Source organism: Megalobrama amblycephala, linkage group LG1 (assembly GCF_018812025.1).
Source record: "Megalobrama amblycephala isolate DHTTF-2021 linkage group LG1, ASM1881202v1, whole genome shotgun sequence".
NCBI classification, from domain to species: domain Eukaryota; kingdom Metazoa; phylum Chordata; class Actinopteri; order Cypriniformes; family Xenocyprididae; genus Megalobrama; species Megalobrama amblycephala.
In genome coordinates, this window is record NC_063044.1 from 14,870,256 (window position 1) to 14,887,617 (window position 17,362).

Consider the following 17,362-nt stretch of genomic DNA (forward strand, 5'->3'; position numbering starts at 1 on the left):
GATTTTAGATTTTAGCTTTGATTTCTTTGCAGTTTTAGAGTAGAACAGTTTTTAAAAAAAAAATATATACTGTATATGAATTATATATATAAAAAATATTTTTATATTTTTCCAAACTAAAACTTCACTATTATTTTCACTAAAGTATTATTTCATTTTCATATTTTTTCTTTCACTTCTAAAATAATCTGCCAAGTCTGTGCTTAAACATATTCAAGATTTGGGGTCTGTTTCCCAAAAATGGGAGTGACAGTTAAGGGTTTAAGCCTAATCCAACACTAAAATGCATGTTTGAGCTGTTTCAACAGAAAACAATTTACACTGGCATATGCCTTAAAATAGGCTATGTAGTCGGTGCCATTGTTTTGTCTCAAGATGCACACCAGTAATATATATATTTTTTTCTAAGGCACGTTTATAAAAGCTATTCAATGTCCTAAGTGAACTAAGGCTTAATGCTGGCTTAATCTAAACCCTGTCTGTGAAACTGGGCCACTAAATCATAATTATGAGATTAAAACGTAATAACTATGAGATTTAAAAAAAAAAAAAAATCGAAACTATGACGTCATAATTATGAGACGAAATTATGATATAAAAAAATCGAAATTATGATTATAATAAATTATAACTTTTTATTTCATAATAGTCATGACTTCTTGTCATAATAAGGCTATGATTTACCAAAGCATTTTTTTCTTCATAATGTGGCGAAATGGGCTTCCTTAGGCTACGTTTTTCTTGAAAATGCTGTTTATACATGAGTTTACAACTTGTCTCGAGTGATCAGTGCCGTCGACGCTCGCTCCCTGAGCGCGAGTGGTGCGCGCAGTCGCAGGAGAGACGCGCGGAGTCAGTCAGTGTCAGGGAGCTTTGAAGGGGTCACAGCTGAGCACTCACACACACTCAACTCTTGTGTTATGCATCCTTTTAAGCGAAAAGAGCTAGGGGAAATACTTTTGTGCAGTGTTTCCCTGTGTAGTCATCGTGTCTCGTCTTCGGGTGGCGGATCTTCGTTGTGTTTGGTGTTTTAATAGAGTGAACAGTGAGGACAAACGGAGCGCTCCAGAGATCAGCGGTGTGCTTGAGTTCCGCGCCCGGGATGGCCTCATCGCGCCAGGACTACATTGCCCCATGGTGGACCTACTGGCTGCACAATTTCCCGCATCTTAATGTTAATTTCCAGGCGGTTGATAACACTTTTAAACCGGAGGACGCCAGCTATCAGCAGGTAAGAGGAGTTGGATGCATTTTTAGTTTATTTCTTGATATTTTTTTATTGCTGTTGGGTAAACAACTTACATACATGCAAACAAGAGTCAACTATATAATTAAAATAAGATATAAATTGAACGTTTGACCCGTGTTCTCAGAACAAGAGTGTTTTATTTTAATGAATTGACCGAGGCTGGCTAGTTATATATGGCTCAAGAAAAAACAAATGTATTTCATATTGAACACACGTTGAATTGACTACAATTGGAGCTTGTTATTATACTACATGGGGCAAAAATGAGTAACGTGCAAAATACCAAACCATTGTTTTGGCCAACAAATATTATAATTAATAAATTGCATATATTTATAACTATAATGATTTAAAACATGTGGCAACTTTTGTCCTGACCTTTAAGTGAAATTACCTGTATTTTATAGTTGACTCTTGACTGAATGCCAGTGTCTAAAACAAATTTAGCCAAAACCTATTTTATAACTTCAGTCTTTGCAGTTTCATCAGTGCTTTTTTTATTGATTTGCTGTTTGCATTTATCTGAAAACCAATTAAATTCCTTTTATATGCTACATTTTGAAATATATGAGATATATTTGAGTGAAACGGCATCTTGAACAAGAACTAATGTAGGGCGGGATTTGTTTTTGTCCTTTGGGAATTGATTGGATGGTTGTGGTTTGCTATTGGTGGATCTCCTGTGAGTGACAGGTTGCCCCGCCCTCATGCCAGTAAACACATCATCAGAGAAGAGATGTTGCTGCAAGAGGGAGGGGAAGTCATTTTGATTAAATATTACAAGAGCACATGAATTAAAAAAATGATTTGCACAGATAAATCATTTATAATAAGTACTTAAATATTCCATTAAAAAATAAGAATGGTCCATTTTGATTTCATGGTGACTTTAAATGAACCACAAAATATGTTGTTAATTGTTTTTTTACAGGAAGTCTAATCTTCTCAAATCAGTGTCAATGAACAGCAGGTTTCTACCATGTATTGTCACATTCCCCATGTTTTCCTGTTTTTCTGGGCAAGAATTGTTCAAAAATGTGTTTGAAGCCATTACTTTAAGACATGTTCCTATACAGAAACTGACTTCAAAATAAACATATAGAAGTATTCACTGGAGTAAGTATTGTGACAACTAGCCCCGGTCTCCCCTGTGAGTAAGCAGCTGTAGCAGTGGCCTGTTCTTGCAGGTGTAGTAGTGGAACATGCAGGATGATGAGTGTGAAATGTAATTTTGTAAGTGGATCACATGTTTCTCTCTGCTCTGCAGTTGTGTAGAACTCAAACAGGTTCTGTCGTCTGTGACTCTTAATGAGCATCTATTTGTTTACAAAATCCAAGTTCTTTCGTTAAGACAAGAATTCCACACTCCAGTAATGGAATATAGTTTGTACCTTCAGCATCCTGGGACCAAAAGTGTGTGTGATAATTATAAATGTCTCTCACTAAACTCTAAATGTGCATTATATGGTAAACACGGATGTGTCAGATCTCTGTTAAATAGTCCCTGTTTCCCCTACGCTATGATTTGTACTTTCACAGAATACAGTCTCCAGAGAAACATTTTCCTCATCGATTTAGTCAATACTTCTGCAGGAGTTTTTATCAAAAAGTATATTATGTTCCTTGTTCAAGGTCACATTTCTCTGGGTTACTTGAGGAAATCAATAAAGCAGCAGCTCAAGTTTATTTAATCTCTCATTCTAAAATTAAGTCTGCTTGTCAAATCTTCCTCTTGGTTAAATTCCCTCACTAGTGCTTATTTGAAATCAATCTCAGGAATTATTCTTTTGAACATATTTCCAATACCTTGTGTTATAAATAGATGTTGACATTGTGATTGGGTCATTCAGTTTCAAATCAACCAAACTTCCCCGGCTCAAATTTTTGATTTTGTCAATATTTTTTCTGAAGAAAGAAAAAAGATAAATAGTGACGAGAGCCAAATCACAAATTTTTACGCAGAGATTGGTAGGTCTTTTAGTAAAATCTGTTGACTTAAGCAAACTTTGTTTCATTATATACCAATGGTGACAGTTCAAAAATGGGAAAAAGCCATAGACTGTAAAAAAATATGGACGTAGCGTCCGTGACGTCACCCATAGAGTTCTGAACAGCAGTTTTGACGCATAAATGAGGCCGCGGCCATCTTAGCTGCGCGTCACCGTACCTCACTCCCGGATAACTGAAAATGGGCAAAGAGGCGGGGAGGTGGTTTGATCTGATGTGACTGGTTGCTGAAACCACGCCCGCCTAGCTCGACGTGACCATGTTAGCAGAAAAGGAGCTATCTATCTATCTTAGATACGATCTAAAATATTAATGAAGATAAGATTTATCATCAGAACGTTCTAAAGGTTTACTGTCAATCTACGGTGTTTCTTTAAGATATAGATCCTCCAACACCAGTAGTGTTGGTTGTGCAAATAACAACATGGAAAATCAAATGGGACTTCATACCTTTATAATGAAATAGAGATCGCGAGATGAATCCGATCTGTGGCACTTGGGTAAAATATGACTGTCCATTGCAAAACAAAAAAACATGTCACATTTCTTCTGAATGATCTGCTCTCTGTCATCGTTCATAAAGAAAGGATGCAATCTGAGCAGCGTTTATGTTGTAAAACTGTATACGATCGTATCTAACAAACAAATGAGCCTGTGTCCAAAGTATATTTTTTTTCAAAATAGTGCAGCAGTTTTAGTTATAATATCCAAGCAGTGCTGTCGGATTTTGATATCCTCCCGCCATTGTCATTGTAGTAAATCTCACAATCAAAACTTTCAGCCAATGCCACGATCCAACAACGTGTGTTCTGTGTCTCTTCCCCATGCATGCACATCTACACAGACACACATCAGTCTCGAATATTATGCAGCAAGCCATATTTTATAATTGTATAAAATAATCGAGCACAAATACGGCTGAGATGCCAAATTCAGCGGCAGCTGAGGTAACATGACGGCTCACAGACAGCAGCGCAATATACACTCAAGTGACCACGCCCTTAATTATGCAGAACTTTAAGGCTTAATATAATTTAAACGGATAAGTTATAAAAAAATTCACCCCCCTCAGAGTTGTCATGAAGGGCAAAAATAGCAGTATAGACCAAAACCACAATCTGAACCAACTTGTAAACATGTTTTTTTCTGCTATAAACTTGGCCAATTTAACATGGGACTCTATAAGATTCTGCTCTCTTTTGGAGCCTGTCCCTAGCGGCCAGTCGATGAATCGCAGTTTAAGTTACTTCCGTATTGGCTTCACGAGAGAAAGGGGGAGGTTGCCGCTTGGAAAAAGCACTTCATTTTAAAGGCCCTCGATTGTTCAATCCCAGAGATATGGAGATCTTAATGCGGCTCCATGAGTAAATTGGTCAATTAAACATTTTCAGTGGCCAAAACTAAATGTGGGTCACTTTGCATACATCTTATACTTTTTTTTAATTTTAAGAGGAATAATGTTAATGCTAGAAATATATCTTGTGTTTTTCTATCAACACAATTGCATAGAACATACCTGTCTGAGTGTCATAAATATCCCTTTTCCAAAGTTTGCATGCCTGTAACTCAGAAAGTTTTAAAGATATCTCAATATTATTTTAGATGCTGGTTATTAGCACACTTTTCATTTGAAATCTTGAATTTTAAGGCCCTGTATGGTTCAGTCCCATAGATATGAGGATCTCAATGCGGCTCCATGTTCAATTTGTTGTATTTTACCCATTTTCAATGGTTGAAAACAAATGTGGAATACAGTAGTTTGGCTTTCCTCTTCATTTATGTATTTCTTTCACCAGAAAAAAAAAAAAAAAAAAAGAGAGATCAAAATCAAAATTTTTAGCTGAGGACCTCTGGTTGAGTTGACATGGAATGACTATATTAATATATACGGAATGAATATTATTTAATGTGGTTTTAGTTTTATGAAGTAATTTAACATTTCTCACAGCATTGATGCATGTCATGTCTAGTATGTTCTTTTAAAGATGTATTGAAAGTAATAAAAGATACAGTTGTAATTAAATCTAGTAGTTTGGCACATTGGTTGTGTCATCATAGTTTTGAATATGGTAATTGGATGCCATCACTATACCATAGTACTACCATAGTACTTTTTTGTAAGGAACTAAATGTAAATGAAATATGAATTTCCTTCATTGCTTGTTCTTCTGAGTAGGCCTCCATCTCTCTGTATGTTTTTCTTTAGCACTAGCAGGAAGTTTGGTTTAATGTGGCGCTCTTTAAACTTCCTCTGATAACAATGCATGGGACAAATATAGAGTTATGTAGCAGGTTTGTCGGTAGCAGGTTACAGAGTTTATTAGTTATGAAGTTAAAAATTGTTAAAAAGTGTGAACATGTGTCCAGGGAGCGGTTGCATTGCTGTTATTTCATAGCTTTTGATAAATACTGGAGGTCTCAGTATGTTTGCATTTAATTATCAACTTTTTCTGAGATGTTTGTTAAACTTCTTAGCAGAAATAAAAATGAGACCATTATTTAGGAGTGCAGAGTAGTAAAACGTGGATAGAATATTTAGTTTTTGAAGAACATCATGAGAAATGTTTGAGGTCTTGGTGAGATCTCTGACTTTTGATTGCATACAGCAGTGGACAAACTATGCAAATCAAGTACATGAGTAAAAGTACAGATACACAGTAAAAGTATAAGTACTCTGCTTCAATTTCACTTGAGCAAAAGTACAAAAGTACTTGATTTTTTTCTTTTTTTGTGTGTAATGTACTTGAGTATCAAAATTACTGATTGATGAATCATGTTAATTATACACTGCCCTGCCAAAAAAAAAGTCTCTGTTTGTGTTTAAATAAGTAAATGCTTAAAAGTAAATGTTTGAATCATTATTGCAGTAATTATTATGTTTTTAACATGTTATACGTTTGATAACAGTTCTTCTAACCCTGATTGTTGGAGTGTGTAGCTTTTCATTTCTTTAACAAACATGTAGGAAGACACATCATGGTCATATTCCAGCCCAGAAAGACAATGTCAAGATTCATCAGGCTCAAATTGTGAAAGAATGGTTGGGATGGAGCTTGAAGAATGGTTTTCACACATGAATTAACACCTCTGAGTCCAGACCTTAAATTCATTGAAAGTCTTTGGGATGTGCTGGAGTAGACTTTACAGAGTGCTCACCTCTTGCATTGTCAATACAACATCTTGAACAAAAAGTGATGCACCTCTTGATGGAAATGTTGTGATGTTATTTCCACACTCCATCAATTAGGGTTAGAAGAACTGTTACCAAATATATAACATGCTAGAAACATAATAATCAATAATGATTTGGAATTGGTTAAAAATTATCCAAATTTTTTTTTTTTTGCCTGGTTTGATGGGATATGAGCTAAGTGATCGTTAGATTTAATCACTATTGGCAGCGCGATTTGTTGTAATGCTTTTTCTCAGTTGGTCAGAACAAAAGAGGCTGATTTGTTACTTGTTCAGATGATATTTTCTGGTGAAAATTCTTATATTGGTCATACTTCCAAGACTACAATCTGTGATTCTGAAGTTCAGTATCCACACCGATGTGGTGACTGACAGCGAACATTAGATTCATCAACGCTGAGGAACCGTGCCGATGCACAACCCACGTAAAGATGATAATTCCACAAATAACTGCAAATGCAGGTTTCAAACAAAGATAGCGACAAAGAGGCAAAACCTACGGACTGCAGCTTTAATCTTTTGCCTATTTAAATCCAAACAGCAACTTTTTTTTCTTTTCTTTTTTTTTTTTTTTTTTTTGGCCAGGCAGTGTATGAAACATGAACCATTTATTTAGCATTTGTATACTGTATACTTAATCCATCAATAAGGAAGATTTGTGGGTGAATACATTGACTATGTATTGATTTGTAAGTAAACAGTTTATTTTATTTGTTGCAATTTATAGCATTTTATTTTATTACCAAAACATATGCCTGCACTATCAAAACATCAAACTTCAGTATACTAAAATATCAATTCAAGTTACTGATAATTCAATTTATTGATAATACTGTGTTGTGACATACTATAAACATGCAATATAAAAAACAGACGTCACATGGGGAAAAATGTGTTAATATTTTAAGAAGAACGCTATGCAAGCATGTTAGTTTTATATAATTTAAAACTACTAGTGGAGCAAGAAGAAAATGCTATATGGGCATGAATTTGCATTAGTTTAACATTATTTATAGATTTTACCTAAAGTAGCCTATCTCATACACACAGTCACATGCAAACATGGACATGCTCATGTTCAAGCATTTCATACATTTGACTTAAACAGGTCGCCCTTTACAGCAGATTTTAGATATTAACAAATATCTGACAGTCATGAGCTAGATATTATTTTCAGCAACTAATCAACACTAAAATTCAGCATTGGTGACTTACTTTTCACCTTTTATTATAGTAGAGCTATTCTAACTCTACACTTTAGTTTTGACCATAAATCTTCAAGTTCTTATATGATTTAACTTTACCAGTTTGAGCATTAAAAATAATTTCACGCCACCCTTTAGTGATTTTAGTAATTTTTTGCTCAGAATTTCCCAAGAGCATGTTGTGATTATCTAATGTGAAATTCAGTTTTGCACTCTGGCGTAACCACACTTTTTTTTGTCCCTTGACGCAAAAGTTTAAAAGCTTGGAGTGGTATTTGTTTTGCATTTAAATGAGCAGTAGCCCTTTTCAGTATTTTCTTAACAGAATAATATCTAATATATCTATATCTAATATCCAGCTGCCCTTCTGCTATCCCTAGATCACAAGACTCCAGAGCTGATGTGCTTTACTTTCATCACATGATGTTCGACTCAAAGACTGAACGTTTCTGTTTAGCCTCAGTCCATGTGGGTTACCATGGCGATGTGCATGGGGGCCCAAGCTCGCCCTCATAACAACCATTGTATGATTTATCCGCCTACAGCTGCCATGAACTGTTGGAGGCACAAAGTCAAGATACATAATCTCTTAGAGATGCTAACACCTTTGTTTTTCAATTTTCTACATTGAGTGTTCAGAAAAATGCATAACATTTATTCAGTTCTTTTCTCATAACATCACGAATAATGTATATTGTACCATATGTCTCAAGTGTAGCCTTAGAACATTTCCAGTTTTACACTGAAGAATTTTTTAAGGCATTTTGTTAAAAACATAACTTCACTAAATTGTGTTTAAATTGAGACAAAACTATTTAGAATTGGGTTAAGAAAAACTGATTTAATTCAAGATATATATATTTTATTTAAAGCTGCTGTCCGCGATTTTTGGCCCTCTAGCGGTTAATAAACAGAACTGCATGCGTCTTGCGGAAGAACATTGTAGCCGGAGCTACTTTTCTCTGTGTACATCTATGGCGAGTAGGGCTGTAACGATATGCGATATGAAATCGAAATCGCGATACGCAGGTCCACGAACCTGTATCGCGATTTGAGAAGGCAGAATCGCGACACACCCCTTCCAACTCCCAGAGTTATCCTTCCTGTCCAGATCCAATGCTACCACATTTTTAAATTACTATAAGTATTAGGGGTGTAACGATTTATCGTAGATGGTGTGTCTCAATCAGCTCTCTAGTTCAGTAAGTGTTTCGGGCACACATTGAATCTTGCAAGCAGGTTTAAACGTTTCTCATGTCAGTCTCTTGCATGGTCGCGTGAGAAAAGTCGTGGCTTTCTTTCACCGCAGTGCACAGCAACAGCTGTGCTCACAGAAAAGCAAAAGACGCTTGCGATGCTTTGCTTTAAGTTCTGTGGCGCCGTTCACATATTGCGTCTTTTGCGCGTGCAAGTCAGTTATTATTTTCAAATGTAGCCGCGCGGCAGGCGCGCTCATAATGGGATCAACGCGGTCGCGACGCGCATGCAATTCTCAACTTCTCAGAATGCCGCAAGCGCACCGCAGGTCGTGTGACAAGAATCAACCGATCAGCTATGGCCTTTCCGTAACAAAACATCAAAAGCTCAGCCGAACAGCTGATCATAGCTGTACATGGTGGTTTTTATATCTTATCTCCATCAATATATCACGTAGTAAAACTAATGCAAGGGCTAGAAATCATTTATCCTTTGCAGAAACATCCTCTTGTTCCTCTGATCCTCTTGGAGAGCCCAGTTCAAGGTTGCATAGCAACGACCGACGCCACGGGAGCGCAAGCGCTTTGGAAAAAAGGAGAAGCGGTGCGGCCGCGCCTTCCACGCGTTTTTAGACGCGATATGTGAACGGCCCCTATTCATAATTCTAAGTTCATGTTAAATTTTAAAAAAAAATTTTAGTGACAGACAGCCCTATTCAACTGTTAATTTGAATACAGAAGGTTTTTATTAAAATTTTATATTTATTTATTTAATTGAAATGTGATCTTGTGTGTACAACAAGGACAATTATTGAAATTTGTTAATGTTTTTTTAAATAAATCTTGTTTGAATTTCAGTTTCATTTTGTTCAAAATATCGTGATACGTATCGTATCGTGAACTCCGTATCGAGATACGTATCGTATCGTGACCTGAGCGTATCGTTACACCCCTAATGGCGAGTCACACAGTTACTGTGATATTCTGCGGCGAATCCTACCAGTCCGGTCTGAAATAGTCCGAATATAAACACTTATTATAAGTGTACCATAATGATTCAGAGAAAGACAAAAACACGGTTTGGAAAATCGATTCATGTTGTATATTCTCATTATATAATTTTTGTACATTTTTAACACAAAAAAAGTTGCGGACTGCAGCTTTAAGCATTTTTTTCTGATGATCTTTTACTGAACAGCAAAACAATAATACTGATTAAGAAAATGATACAGTTTGATCAACTTTATCTTGCACTGCATCACTGAAGTCAGATGAATCAACATTATAGGATTAGTCCACTTTTAAATAAAATTTTCCTGATAATTTACTCACCCCCATGTCATCCAAGATGTTCATGTCCTTCTTTCTTCAGTGGAAAAGAAATTAAGGTTTTTGATGAAAACATTCCAGGATTATTCTCCTTATAGTGGACTTCAATGGCCTCCAAACGGTTGAAGGTCAAAATTACAGTTTCAGTGCAGCTTCAAAGGGCTTTAAACAATACCAGACAAGGAATAAGGGTCTTATCTAGTGAAACGATCGGTCATTTTCAGAAAAAATGCAACTGTATATGCTTTAGAAACACAAAATATCGCCTTACACGTGCTTCCGCTTTTCACATTCTTCAAAAAGCTTACGCTTTATGTCCTACTACTTCCCTATTCTACTTGTGGAAAAAAACGAAACTGGCGCCACGTTCGTTCCGCAAGTGCAAGGTGATATTTTGTGTTTATAAAGCATATACAGTTGTATTTTTTTCGAAAATGACCGATCGTTTCGCTAGATAAGACCCTTATTCCTCGTCTGGTATCGTTTAAAGCCCTTTAAATCTGCACTGAAACTGTAATTTAGACCTTCAACCGTTTGGGCTCCATTGAAGTCCACTATAAGGAGAATAATCCTGGAATGTTTTCATCAAAAACCTTAATTTCTTTTCAAATGAAGAAAGAAAGACAAGAACATCTTGGATGACATGGGGGGTGAGTAAATTATCCAGAAAATTTTATTTAAAGTGGACTAATCCTTTAAGGGCTTTTCTACTTCCTGTTTGGTTTGACCATCTGCTCCATGTTTGCTTGACTCTGTTCTACAGTCTCTGATCTTCCTGGCCTGTGTTTCTGCGGTGGGTCTGGGATTGAGTCTGCTGGTATTGTCTATATATCTGACCTGCCTGTGCTGCTGCCGAAGGGAAGAGGATGAGGAAGTCAAAAGGCCTGACACCTGCTGTGTCACATGGGCTGCTGTTATCACCGGTCTGGTCATATGGTGAGTAAATACACTTTGTTTTGCACCCATCCGGACATGTGTATTTTTGAATAAATCATCATGTTTGTGTCACTAAATGCTATTGCTATGCAATATTATGGCATTTATTTGGCTGACACTTCAGAGTCAGTGACGTTGCTTTTTTTCTGTCTATGGACATTAGTTCAAAACTACACAGTTCAAAAGACATTTCAATGCTTATATTCAGCAAAGATGCATTTGACAGTAAAAACATTTTACAAAAGATTTCTATTTAAGATAAATGCTGATTTTTGAACTTTTTATTTATCTAATAGTCCTGAAAACAATGAATTGATTAAGGAATACAAAGAAGGTTGATAGGATGGTAGTGAATGATGTCCCGGGTCACTAAAGACCCATTTAAGGGTTAACCTGTGGCCATTTCATTTAGGATATCAGCAGTATTTTACCATGGATAAGGGTGCGTTTTGATTGGATTTGTTATGCGACAGGTTAATGGGTGAGATGTTAGCTGTGGGAGAGATATTTTTAGTATTTAAGCTTGTGTGCTGTGACCTCGCACACAGTTTCTTGTTCTCCCGAACGGCGGAGCAAATCAGAGCATGAACCGCTGCTTTCAGCTCTGATTGGTAGGAATTAAGATGGAAACTCAATTCTAATTTTGTGAGTATTAATCCTCTTTCACCTCTGCCCTCTTTGAGCCGGATATGTTGCATAAATTCATTCTCTGCTAACCAGCACACACGTGTCACAGGATTCATTATGTCCGGTGCATGTCATTAGAATGAAAACACGTCAGGGTCTCTTATGCACAAAGTCTGCTGAAGATCACGTTTACAGTGAGATATGGATCCAGAAAGTGGGATACACCTCTGGTAGGAAGGTATGTGCATGAATGATATCTTAAAGCTCAGTTCATACCCTCAGGAGAACCTTTAAATCGATCTTCCCAGAGGCTCAAACCTCTAGAGCATTGAAGTGTTAGCATACTGCTAACACTGTTTGCTTTTCATTATGTCAATAAAAGAGAACAAATGCTTTTGCTAAAGTGCTTAATTGAATTGGCAGAGGGTTCAGCTTAAACTTGTGACAGTCATGAAAGTTTGAGTCCTGATTGTGTTAACATTCCAGATCTAAACACATGGCCTGTGGTCATGTTAAGTGCTGCTGCATGATGCTGCTTAGCATAAAGTCTGACTTAACCCTTCGCTTGAGTACATGCATTCTAACACTCTCTGTTAATAATAATTGGCTCTTTTAAAGACCTATATAAAATCCAAATTGGAGTTGTAGCTTTAGCTTTTTCCTGTTAGCTTTATGGTTACTTATAAAGCTCTTCTATATGATGACAGGGATGAATTTTGAAATCTATATTCTTTCTCTTCTGAGAGCCCCTGCTGTTAAAATATTTGTCTAGTAATAGGGCACATCAGTGACCTATAAAATATCTTGATGAATCCAGATGATTTTAAGAGTGTTGGGGAGACTGACTCAAAATGTAATTTGCATTGTGTCATGAAAGTTGGCTGCTTAGCTTCTTTGCCACAATTTACAATATCATGGTAACAACAACTTCTCTGATTGATGAATCTCAGCCCAGGATCATGTATAGCGTAGCTTTTCCATAGAAAATGTATTGTATCGTCACATACTGTATAGTATGTACTACATTTAGTTTGAAACTTACTTCGTGACTGTTAAAAAAGTATGTTTTAAATAGTATGAATGTGTAAGTATAAATGAAATTTGGACGTAGTACATCCTGTCACATAACAATAGTCATTGTCATGTGACCTATCAGCATTAGCTGCGTCGCTTCACTGCCATTCACGGCGCCTCTCCTGTGGCCTCCTGGGATTGTAGAGTCCATCAGATGCACACTTCAGAATCTTGTAGGGCTGGGACAATGCATCGATGCATTGCGAATAGTGAAATGATTCTGGACTGATTCTGAGAATAAATCATTCATAAAGTTCGAAAAGGTTGAAGTGAATTACAAGGGTGTTTGCGGTGCGCTGTTTACATTAATCTCACGTCATAAAAGCATTCTGAGGTGCAAACACATTCTCAGCCGAACGCACGAGCGCTCTTCTTCATGAGCATTTGAGCATGCGGTTAAAAAATAGACTAGTGCGCCATCTGCTGTTCAAAACTAAGCTCAGAATCAATTTGCAACGCATTTGGAAAATATCAGAAAAAATCCACGAATCATCGATTATATATGCATCGAGATATTGTCCCAGCCTTAGAATCTTGGTGAAAGTAGTGAGTCATCTGGGTAATTTTCACCTACAGTTTTATCAATACTGTGAATTCAGACATACCTCTTGGCTCACATACTGTTTTTCATCTATTATATAGTATGGAAGTAGGCATATTTGGACACTGCGACAGTGTTCTAAAAGCATGGCTTAAAGGAGTTAAACTCGTTAAAAAAAATGTGTTTTCAAACTCAAAAACGTTCTGTTACTGGCCCCTAATTCAGTAATATCCTACTTATGGTATATAATTAGAGTCTGAGTAAGGGTTTAGTGAAGGCATCAAGTTGCAAGCTCAGTTTTCTCATTTCCTCCACTTACTATATGACATCACCTTCCTCTTACTGTTTCCTTTCTAGCACAGATAAACATGACTTGTGCGTGTGGCTTTTCTTTGGAAAAAATTTTCATTTCTCAGTTTTTGTCTGTAAATAAATCTTTAGACCCCATACCAGTTGACCACTTATCTGAAATTTGGACACATACATTTCTAAATGTATATAGTAGCTGTGACCCTGCGTGGAGTCACTGTAGTGCAAATATGTTAAAAACAAGAGGTGGTGTCCTGTAGCAGAGCATGTTCTTAAGCTAAGACACTATTATACTAAGACCTTAACTCAATAATGTGGCTGTTTATCTCATTTATGTTTTTGTCGTGTAGTCCTTATTGGATTATCCCATCAGCTCTAAGTCGCTCTTTAATTCCATTATATTACCATTTTTAATCTTAAAAAAGTTAAAAAGAAGGGGAATAGTTTTCATGGTCAGTGTTTCCGTTCCTTCTAAAGGCCAGAACACACTAAGCCGCCACCGCCGCCGAACTAGTGGCGACGAAAGCAGACTGCGGGGTTGGCTCACGTCGGCTGCGTCTGGGGAAAAAATATATGCTTGAACACACCGAAAGAACTTCAGCCGACTGTCAACTAGCACACGCGTTCTGCGCCTGCGTATAAATGAGATATGTCTATTTAAGCAGATATATTTGTCTATATTCGTCATTCAAAAACGGAAAGCGAAACTATGACTGCATGTATACAAACCATAAATAAAGCAGGTCTTGCTTACCGTTTTGAATATCAATCATGCTGATCATGTTCTTTATTCCACTCTGCTCATGTTATTATGAAAATATTCGTGCATTCGAGTGCTCAGGTAAGATGACGTAAAATTGGAACAACCTTCTGTCTGTGCCGTCATGACTTATTTGCTTGCTTTCATAACTTTTGCTTATATTCTCGTGAACTGACTGGTTTGCTATACTACACAGCCAATCAGAGTTCTGTCTCTCGCCGACGGCCCGACGCCAATTCTACATGTCAAATCGGCCGAAAAAAAAGCCGACGAGGACCAACTTCAACCGACTGTGTGGAACACACTGAGGAAACTTAGTCGGCCGACGAAGAAAAACTGCCCGACGGCCGACCGTCGGTTTGGTGTGTTCCTGCCTTAAAACACTTGGATGTAGGTCATAAACACTATTGTCATGTAAATCAGAAGCCAGTTCTCTCCTTTAGCCACTGTTCAGAAGCGAAGACCAGGAGACTTGGATGTATCTTCAGCGGAATTGCTTTACTGAGAACATTCTGTTAGTCGCTGCAGTCATCAAGTCTGACTATTTTATAGGCATTCAGTGAGTGGGCAGTCTTTAAAGGTGTTGAACTTACAGTATCTCACAGAAGTGAGTACACCCCTCACATTTTTGTAAATATTTTATTATATCTTTTCATGTGACAACACTGAAGAAATGAGACTTTGCTACAGTGTAAAGTAGTGAGTGTACAGCTTGTATAACAGTGTAAATTTGCTGTTCCCTCAAAATAACTCTACACACAGCTCTTGATGTCTAAACCGCTGGCCACAAAAGTGAGTACACCCCTAAGTGAAAATGTCCAAATTGGGCCCAATTAGCCATTTTCTCTCCCCGGTGTCATGTGACTTGTTAGTGTTACAAGGTCTCAGGTGTGAATGGGACTATAGAGGTGTGTTAAATTTGGTGTTATCGCTCTCTCTCTCTCATATTGGTCACTGGAAGTTCAACATGGCACCTCATGGCAAAGAACTCTCTGAGGATCTGAAAAAAAGAATTATTGCTCTACATAAAGATGGCGTAGGCTATAAGAAGATTGCCAAGACCCTGAAACTGAGCTGCAGCACGATGGCCAAGACCATACAACGGTTTAACAGGACAGGATCCACTCAGAACAGGCCTCGCCATGGTCGACCAAAGAAGTTGAGTGCACATGCTCAGCGTCATATCCAGAGGTTGTGTTTGGGAAATAGATGTATGAATGCTGCCAGCATTGCTGATTGAAGGGGTGAGGGGTCAGCCTGTCAGTGCTCAGACCATATGCCGCACACTGCATCAAATTGGTCTGCATGGCTGTCGTCCCAGAAGGAAGCCTCTTCTAAAGATGATGCACAAGAAAGCCCGCAAACAATTTGCTGAAGACAAGCAGACTAAGGACATGGATTACTGGAACCAGCCTACAGTCAAGCATGGTGGTGGGAGTGTCATGGTCTGGGGCTGCATGAGTGCTGCCAGCACTGGGAAATTCATTGAGGGAACCATGAATGAGCAGAGCATGATCCCCTCCCTTCAGAGACTGGGCCGCAGGGCAGTATTACATGATAATGACCCCAAACACACCTCCAAGACGACCACTGCCTTGCTAAAGAAGTTGAGGGTAAACGTGATGGACTGGCCAAGCATGTCTCCAGACCTAAACCCTATTGAGCATCTGTGGGGCATCCTCAAACAGAAGGTGGAGGAGCGCAAGGTCTCTTACATCCACCAGTACAAGGATGTTGTCATGGAGGAGTGGAAGAGGACTCCAGTGGCAACCTGTGAAGCTCCATGCCCAAGAGGGTTAAGGCAGTGCTGGAAAATAATGGTGGCCACACAAAATATTGACACTTTGGGCCCAATTTGGACGTTTTCACTTAGGGGTGTACTCACTTTTGTGGCCAGCAGTTTAGACATCAAGAGCTGTGTGTTGAGTTATTTTGAGGGAACAGCAAATTTACACTGTTAATCAAGCTGTACGCTCACTACTTTACACTGTGGCAAAGTGTAATTTCTTCAGTGTTGCCACATTAAGAGATATAATAAAATATTTACAAAAATGTGAGGGGTGTGCTCACTTCTGTGAGATACTGTACACACAGCCTTAGAAGTGACCACTAAAACAAAATGATCTAAAGACAATACACGAAATTACCCCCGACACCTTAGTTTTTCATGTGATGTTATGTCAGGATGTAGGATCAGCAGATCTTAAACAGATTCTTAAATTTTTAATCTCACACAGAATAACATTAGCCCTGTTCACCCCATACTCCACAGTTTTCCAGTTTATCTCAGTTTTTGCTAATCATAAATGAGCGTTCTTTTCAGTTAGCCATGCTCTAAGCTCTAATGACAGTGCTGACCCCATTAAAGCCCTGCAGAGATGGTTGATGGGTTAAGATTCAGCCGCAGTGGGTCATTTCAGCAAGAACTGACCCTCTAATTCTCATCCAGCTTCAGAACAGCATCTGATGCTGCAGCTTTTGCAGATAGTGTGTCTCTCATTTGCACATTTGGACATATCAGGCATTTAAATGGCACTTTATCCCGCGTCGCTCTATCAGTGCTCAGCGGGAGCATGTAAGTGTTTACTGAAGCATTGGATAAGTCCTCCAGTGGCTTAGAAGAGGATCACCAACCTCTGGCAGTGATTTCAGTCCTCACTGTTATTTATTTTTATCTATTGAAGACAAAAAGAGAAGATTTGAAGAATCTCTATGCAGATCTTTCCATACTACAACAGTTTGTGATAACACTTTACAATAAGGTTTCTATTGTCAACATTAGTTAACTAAATTAGTTAACATGAACAACACTTCTATAGTATTTATTATTCTTAGTTGATGTTAAAGGGTTAGTTCACCCAAAATTAAAAATCCTGTCATCATTTACTCCCCCTCAAATTGTTCCAAACCTATATAAATGTCTTTGTTCTGCTGAAC

General features: G+C 37.7%; 1 protein-coding gene across 3 annotated transcripts in view; it reads left to right on the forward strand.

Moving 5' to 3' along the window:
- Positions 1-769: 769 nt before the first annotated feature.
- Positions 770-17,362, forward strand: part of ttyh2l (tweety homolog 2, like) — a 47,063-nt gene continuing 30,470 nt past the window's right edge. For 2 of the 3 annotated variants that reach the window (XM_048182973.1, XM_048182954.1), the window contains exons 1-2: positions 770-1,231; positions 10,942-11,114. In XM_048182973.1, the coding sequence (XP_048038930.1) occupies positions 1,103-1,231; positions 10,942-11,114 (302 nt within the window). In that variant the 5' untranslated portion in view covers positions 770-1,102. The remainder of the gene's footprint in view (positions 1,232-10,941; positions 11,115-17,362) is intronic. The other variant, XM_048182965.1, reaches the window with a different exon arrangement.